We start from the raw sequence: 8,267 nt of genomic DNA, 5'->3' as shown, positions 1-8,267 counted from the left end.
CCCCCTTCCTCCCCGTCTGCTGTCAGACTTGAGTAACCCGCTCTGGGCCTCAGTTCCCTTTTCTCCAGAATAGGAATAAGGGCCAGGCACCGTGGTCCATGCCTGTAATCCCAGCACTTTGGGAGGCCAAGGTGGGTGAATCACTTGAGGTCAGGAGTTCTAGACCAGCCTGGCCAACATGGTGAAACCCCATCTCTACTGAAAATACAAAAATTAGCCAGGCACAGTGGCACACACCTGTAATCTCAGCTACTTGAGAGGCTGAGACAGAAGAATCGCTTAAACCTGGGAGGCGGAGATTGCAGTGAGCTGAGATTGGAGAGCCACTGCACTCCAGCCTGGGTGACAGAGCGAGACTCCGTCTCAAAAATAAAATAGGAATAAGAATCCCTACTTCATAGGCTGAGGATGAGAGGAGATGAAATTTAAATGACAATGCACATCATGGCTGTGGCCGCCAGGGTCATGGAGCAGTCACTGTGCCCACCTGGCAGTTTTGTCCCTGCACAGCCTGTCTGGTGATTGTCAGTCACTCTGTGAGCGGGTAGTGATATGATTGCCATCATCCCATTTCTGGATAAGGAAGTAGAGGCTTGGCAGGGGGATGTGGCTAGTCAGTGAGGAAGCCTGCACCCTGAGTGGCTGTTGGAACTCCAATCCCCTCACCAACTGTCCCCCAACCCCACCCCACTTTCTCTCTTCAGTGACCAAGATCTGCGCCCAGTGTGAGATGGAGCACAGCGCTGATGGCCTCATGGAGCAGATGTGCTCCAGTGACTTTGGTGAGTGTGGGGCCCATGCTGCCACTGCCCCGGCACCACCCCCAGCCTCTCTTTCTTGACACACACGGGAACAGACGTGCTCACATCCATCACAGTGAGTCCCAACAGGTTTTGCATCATGGCTCTGGTTTAGAATCCAATGATAACCATAAACCCTCTCCCAAGAGAAATGCACCTCTTTCTGCATCATCTCAGGACCATCACAAGTCCCTCAAGGCTATGGGCCTTAGGCCTCAGAAACCACCCCGGCCAGGGCTCCCGCAGCCCTCCCTTGGTGTCATTTTCAGAGGGGCCTCCATGACTGGATCATCTCTGTGGATAGTGCAGGCTTAGCCCAGAGATGGATGGAGCCAGGCTTAGCCCAGAGATGAATGGAGCCAGGCTTAGCCCAGAGATGAATGGAGCCAGGCTTAGCCCAGAGATGGATGGAGCCAGGTGGGGAGTGATGGCTCTAGGATGGAAGTGGAGCACCCTTGTCCGTGGGTACCTCCACCTGGGACTCAGCACACCGCCTGCCAGCAGAGCTGTGGTCACCTGTCGCCACAACTTCATCCCAGAGCCTTCCCATTTTCTGGGAAAACCCAGCCAAGTCCGGTCAGGACCCGGCTCACACATGGGCCATGCAGTCCAGTGTGTGATCTTTGCCAAGTCAGTTCCCTGTTTTGTGTCTTAGCCTCCCTGTCTATAAAAAAGAAAAAAGGAGATGATAATGAAGTCCTTTCTTCAGAGGAGTCTTTTATGTCGGTAGCCTGTTTGTGTTTGGAAAGAGAATACTGCTATTGCAAGGGGTGTGTGTGTGTGTCAGAGAGAGAAAGAGAAGAGGAAGGGGACATAAAGAAAAGGAACAAGATTTTATGACAATTTCCAGCCAAGAGTGGGCAGAGTTATTCTCTGACTTCTCCCTAGCCCCACAGAGATGGGGGCCCAGAAGCCTGAAGAAGGGAGAAACCAGCCCGAGGGACTCCCCACCCCACCCTGAGGCCCAGGACTCCTTAGGCTGTCTACATCCACTGCAGGGTGACCTGTACCGTGACTCTCTGGCTACAGACCCTGCCTTCATCCTAGCCCCCCAAAGGAAAGGAGTTAGGGTCTCAGTGCCTCCAGCCACACCCCCTGCCCTACTCCTATACATACCACAAACACACTCCCACCCACCATACAATTTCTCTCTCACACACATACATATTACTGTACAGTGGTGTGTTCACACCAGCAAGAGCTGAACTGTGTGTATCTATTCCCAGCTCCACACCCAGTCTTGCGGTCAGTTGTGGTGGGAGTATTTACCCCATGGATGTCAATGAATGCAAAGCAGGGCTCCCTGTCCACAGAGCCAGCTGTTAAATATTTGCCAGCCCACCACTGCTCCAACCACACTCACCGTGTGTGCATGCACGCACACTACACATATACACACCCCATATATACTCCATACCATACACTCACACACAGCCAGAAATCCCAATGGGAATCATCCCCAGAGATCAGGAAGTCCAGCCTCCCTCCATCGCAAGGATCCCCTTCCAAGCAGCCGGCCCCAGTCCCATCCGCTCCTTATCCCTCCCTGGGGGGAGCCCCACACGCTGCTCCATCAGGAGCTCTCCACCCTGCATTTGGTGTCTCAGAAGGGCTTGGGCTCTTGATTCGCGCAGGTCACAAGCTCTCTACCCCTCATTTCCCCTCTCCTGTACCTTGAGGATGAAACATGATGCTGTCCATGAGAGTGCAGCACCGTAAGCGCTTCATAAATATGAAAATGTGCCTGTACGAGCTCCACCCTTCCAAACCCCGCAGGGCATCAGGCTCCCCGAGCCCGAAGGTCCAGAACACACCAACTCTGGGCCCACGTAGATCTGACCATTCCCAACTTGCCCCTGTCCTTTCTTCCCACAGTGGTCAAAATGCGCATCAAGGAGATCAAGATAGAGAATGGGGACCGGAAGTTGATTGGAGCCCAGAAAAAGAAGAAGCTGCTCAAGCCGGGCCCCCTGAAGCGCAAGGACACCAAGCGGCTGGTGTTGCACATGAAGAACGGCGCGGGCTGCCCCTGCCCGCAGCTGGACGGCCTGGCGGGCAGCTTCCTGGTCATGGGCCGCAAAGTGGATGGACAGCTGCTGCTCATGGCCGTCTACCGCTGGGACAAGAAGAATAAGGAGATGAAGTTCGCAGTCAAATTCATGTTCTCCTACCCCTGCTCCCTCTACTACCCTTTCTTCTATGGGGCCGCAGAGCCCCACTAAAGGGCACTCCTCCCTGCCCTGCCAGCTGTGCCTTGCATGCCCTCTGGCCCCGCCCCAACTTCCAGGTTGACCCAGCCCTGCTGGAGGGTGTTTTCACGAGTGTTGTTACTGGCACAGGGCCCAAGGGATGGGCACGGAGCCCAGGCTATCCTTTTTGACCCAGGGGTCCTGGGGTCCCTGGGATATTGGGCTTCCTCTCTCAGGAGCAGGGCTTCTTCATCGGGGGGAAGACCCCAGGGTCTCAGAAAGTAGGCAGGGGAGGAGAGGGTGAGGGAAGGGTGGAGGGGCTCAGGGCACCGTGAGGAGGAGGTTTCAGAGTAGATGGTGGTGTCAGCTCCAGCTTCCCTCTGTCGGTGGTGGGGCCTCGCCTTGAAGAGGGAAGTCTCAATATTAGGCTAAGCTATTTGGGAGACAGCTCTCCCCACCGCCCCTGTATGCGTCATCCTAGCCCCCCAAAGGAAAGGAGTTAGGGTCTCAGTGCCTCCAGCCACACCCCCTGCTTTCCCCAGCTTGTCCATTTCCCTGCCCCAAGGCCCAGAGCTCTCCCTGGACTGGAGAGCAAGCCCAGCCCAGCCTCAGCACAGACCCGCTTCCGGTACACCCGCAGGCTCGCTTCCCGGGGTTCATTCCTCAGCCTCTGCTTCTCCTTTTTATCCCGATAAGTTATTGCTACTGCTGTGAGGCCATAGGTACTAGGCAACCAATACATACACGGTTGTGTTTTCTAATTTTTTTAACTTTTTAATTAAATCAAAGAAAACAATAATTGGTTTGGACCAGGTGATTTCTTTGTCAGCTGGTTCCCAAGAGGTGGGGGGAGAGGGAGGTTTAGAATGGAGCCTCACCCAGAAAGAAGCCCTTATCTTAACCCATGGCCTGGCCACATAGACCTCCTTGGAATGCTAAGAAAAGCAAGGCCTGTGTTTTTGTAGTACATAGCAAGGGTCACCCTGTCATTCTGACCGCTAAGTGAGGGATGGAGATGGACGTTCTTTTGTCCCTGAGGAGGAATGGAAGTGCCAAGTTCCCCAGCTTTCTCCCACAGTCCAAAGACTCCACGTCCTGCAGCAGCTCCCCCATGAGGTGAAGGCCTGATCGGAGGAGTCCAAGAAGGCAGGGCCGCAGGGCACTATCATGAAAAGCCTGAGGTCAAAGATGTGTCACACCGCGGGCACTGCTCCTTACCTGTCCCTGGTCCAGCAGCATGAGCATCACCTGGGAGCTGGTTAGAAAGGCAGCATCTGGCTGGAGGCATGGTAGCTCATGCCCATAATCCCAGCACTTTGGAAGGCTGAGGAGGGAGGATCCCTTAAGCCAAGGAGTTCAAGACCAGCCTAGGCAACATAGTGAGACCCTAACTCAACAACAACAACAAAGAAATGCAGACCTGCTGTATCCGAATCTGCATTTCAACACATAAATGTTAGAATCATCTAGGGAGCTTTTACAGAATCCTGGGCCCTACTCTAATGCAATTCAATCAGAATCTCTGTAGGGTGCCCGGGAGTTGGTGTTTTTAGATGCTCCCTGGGATGATGTGTAGCCAGGATTGAGAACTACTACCTAGATAAGGTGACAACTGAGACAGGGAGAGGGCAAGGAGCTGAGGGGGTGCCCCAGTGGGCTCAGAGCAGATGGAGGCTGCTGCCTTGAGGTGGATGGGCAGGGAGGGGGAGAAAGCTTGAGATGGAGGCGAGAAGCCACTGCCACTCTAATGAGCAGCCTATGGACAGGGCAGTGCCAGAAAGGAGCTCCCTGGGGGGTCCATCAGCAGATGCCAGATGTACCCAGAGCAGGGGGCTAGGGGCACTCCCTGAGGGGCTCTCCCCACCAGTGGGAGAAGTTTACCCCACCAGTGGGGGTAAAGCTGGGATGCCAAGTCCAGACAAGGCCTGGTGTTCCTCCAAGACAAAGGAGCCTCGTTCTCTGGAGCTGAGGAAAGCCTTGGCTTTCACTCCCAGAGGTGCACATCACCTCAGGGAAATGACTCCGGAGGGGCCAGGGCTGCGTTCTGCTGTGGGCCATGCGCGCGCACTCCCCTGAGGTCTGGCTAGCAGGTGGTCCGACAGTGTGCTCATAAATCACCCCGGGCAGGCAGGTGGCCTCACCGCAGGTCAGCAGCTGCATAGGCCGCCTTGTTCCTCCCTCATCCACCCACGCCCAAACCCTGCCCAGCGCACCTGGCTCCCTGAATCTGCCCCTTGTCTTCCAGCCGCCTACCCTGACCAAATGTTTACGGACACTTCTGTGGTCAACCAGGACCAGGGGTGATTTTTCCATGGCACACACAGGACTGGGCCTGCCCTGGCTGAAGTACTATGCTGACTTCTGCCAGATGCTGGCAGCCATGGGGCAGCGGGGCGAGGGGAAGACCCCCTTAGTCCATCCTGTGAAGCCCAGGAAGGCACTCCTCTACCCCTACAAGAGGTCAGGGCCTAGCTCTGACTGCTGTCCCCCAGCATCTGCTGTCAGACTCACCAGGAACCTATTTTCTGTGACCAAGAAGAATCTTCCCAAAGACCAGGGAGGTCCTTCCAGGCCTGAGCCCCACCCTTCATTCCCTTCAGTCACACAAGGCTCCCTCCCACTGGCTGGAGACCCAGCAGCTGTGTTGCCCCGAGCGCACCTGGGTGCAGTGAACGATGTGGCCCCCACCACACAGAACAGAAACCCCAGGAAAAGAAACCCCAGCTTCTCCACACAAGAGGGTTGGAGGTGCACAGGTGGGAGGTCTACGTCCAACTCCTGCCTTCCTGCTTTGCCATGGGGCGACGTTCGCTCTCGTGGTTATAGACGATGCCTCCTTCTAACTTCTCCACCACATTCCAGACAGCAAGGTGGGGAAGGGCGAGGAGCACAGCTTGTCAGCTGCCTTTGGCCCCCCTTTGATCAGGAAAACAGAAATTTCCCCAGCAATCCCACCTAGTAGATTTCCACTTTTAGCTCACTGGCCAAAACTAAGTCACATGGCCACCCCTAGGTGCAAGAGAGCAGAGTAAGTCAAGCTTTTTCAGCTGGGGACAAAATCAGAGTTCTAATAGAGAACAGAAAGGACAGGGGAGGAGGCAGCTGAACACTCTGGGCTGGGGTGAGAAGAGGCAGGTACAGTCCAGTCCTGGCTTCTAATCTTGTGACTTAGTGACTGCGTAACGTCGGGAATAGTGCCCAGCTGTAAAATGGAGTAAAAATGTCTACTTCACAGGGTTGCTGAGCGTTAGGTGGGAAAATGCATGAAAAGTACAATGCACAGTATATAGATGTCCATTAAATGGTCATGAGTATTTTTATTAACCAAAAGCGATGACCTAGCAGTGCCTGTCCATAGTAGGTGCTCAGTAAAATTCCTAATGGATTCATTAATCAACTAAGAAACAATACTGGCAGGAAGGCAAGGAAAAGACAAGAGGATCTTATCTAAAAGCCAGAACACTACTTTCAGAAGAGAGCTAGAACCTACATTTGGGGTTTTGCTTCAGAAGTACAGGTGGTGGTGTAAGCCAACATTGAAGAGATTACTAGTATTCCTATAATACTAGCAATCAATAAATATCAAGGCCATGATGGGTGGTAGGCACTACTCGAAACACTTCTGCATTATCTGATCTTTTCTCTTTTTCTTCTTTTTTTTGAAACAAGGTCTCACTGTGTTGCCCAGGCTAAACACAGTATTACGATCATGGCTCACTGCAGTCTCAACCTGCCAGGCTCAAGCAATCCTCCTGCCTCAGCCTCCCAAGTAGCTGGGACCACAGGAGCATGCCACTATGCCTGGCTAATTTTTTATTTTTTGTAGAGTTGAAGTCTCATTATGTTGCCCAGGCTGCTGTCAAACTCCTGGACACAAGCAATCCTCCCTCCTTGGCCTCCCAAAGTGCTGGGATTACAGGCATGAGCCACTGTGGCTCACCCAACTTTTGCATTCTAATTTAAGCCTCCCAACAGCCATTCAAGGTAGTGGCATTTCAGTGATGGTGGCTGAGGCTCAGAGAGGTTAAGGAACTTGTTGGAGGTCACACAGCTTGCACATGGCAGTGCTAGAATTTGACTTCATGCTCTTAACCACTATACTACTGTCTGTAGGGGCAAAGCCAAGGCCAGGGGGTGCAGGCAGCCATGCTTCTGCCAGCCTGCCTCACAGGAAGATTTTTGGGAGCCCTGTTCCAATCCCACTCCAAGGGTACTGACAGAGGCAGAGGAGTCAGTGGCTTTTCTCCTACTTCCCAAAGACAGCCCACCCCCAATCCCCTCTCCCCTCTCAGCCCTGCCAGCATCCAGCCTTAGGTCTCCACAAAGGAAGCTCACATCCCACAACCGTTTAGTCGCCTGTAATCCTGGCTGAAGTTCACTCCTGAAGAAATGTAACGTGGGGGGTGGTTGCTGCTGGAATGTGTGTGGCTGGGACCCCACGTCCCAGCCCAGACAGCAGGCTCTGCTGGGGCTGTGAAGAACACAGGCAGCCAGGGGAATCCGGAATCCCCAGCCCCCAGCTGTGCCAGAGAATGGAATGTGCTGCTCTGGGGTGTTGAAACATACTCAGCCAGACCGGAGGTGGGGTTGCTGGGAGCTGGAGAAACTCCAGTCACAAGGCTGCCTCTGTTCTTGAGGCTGAGCCCACTTCGCTAGGGCTGGGGGTGGGGGGGAGGAGAGGAGAGAGGCTGTGCTTAGTGGGTAGGCCTTCTTGTTAGCTCAGTGGCTAGCTCCTGGAGCCAGTGGGGGCCAGGCAGAGAGAGGGGAGGGTGGCACCCAGGATTGCTCTGTTCCTCCGAACATTCTCTTATGAGGCCTCTACAAGCGCATGTGGCACAATTCACATCCCGGCTCCATGACTTACTAGTTATGTGACCTTGGGCAGGTTCCCTAACCTCCCCACACCTCCATTTATTCATCAATTAAACAGAGCTAACAACAGAACCTACTTTTGGAGACTATCATGAGGTGTTGATGAGATGATGCACTCAGCATGGTGCCTGGCACAGGTGCTCCATCAATGTAGGTGTTATCCCGAGGGCCACCAGCTGTAAGACAGATGCTGGGCCAGGGCCTCTCTTAGGGGGTGCCTGGAAGGTTCCAGGGAAACAAGGGGATGAACACAGAACTTCATATGGCTTCAGCCCCAAGGGCTGAAAATCCTGAAGATACCAGAAACCACTGCCAGCCACGGCTCACAGGAGGCTGCTCAACACAACCAACCACAAAAAGGATCGGCAGAGCCCTAAGCCCACGCCAGGCTGTGGGAGCTGGAGCC

General features: G+C 54.0%; 1 protein-coding gene across 1 annotated transcript; it reads left to right on the top strand.

Annotated features, from left to right (window-relative positions):
* Positions 1-552: 552 nt before the first annotated feature.
* Positions 553-3,788, top strand: SFRP5 (secreted frizzled-related protein 5). Its single transcript, XM_012000789.1, has 3 exons — positions 553-613; positions 705-782; positions 2,676-3,788. The coding sequence occupies exons 1-3, from the start codon at positions 553-555 to the stop codon at positions 3,020-3,022; spliced, it is 486 nt and encodes a 161-aa protein (XP_011856179.1). The 3' UTR covers positions 3,023-3,788.
* The last annotated feature ends 4,479 nt before the right edge of the window (positions 3,789-8,267 follow it).

Source organism: Mandrillus leucophaeus, unplaced genomic scaffold (assembly GCF_000951045.1).
Source record: "Mandrillus leucophaeus isolate KB7577 unplaced genomic scaffold, Mleu.le_1.0 Scaffold117, whole genome shotgun sequence".
NCBI classification, from domain to species: Eukaryota; Metazoa; Chordata; class Mammalia; order Primates; family Cercopithecidae; genus Mandrillus; species Mandrillus leucophaeus.
The sequence above is the reverse complement of the archived record's forward strand: the minus strand, read 5'-3'. Positions and strand labels throughout refer to the sequence as shown.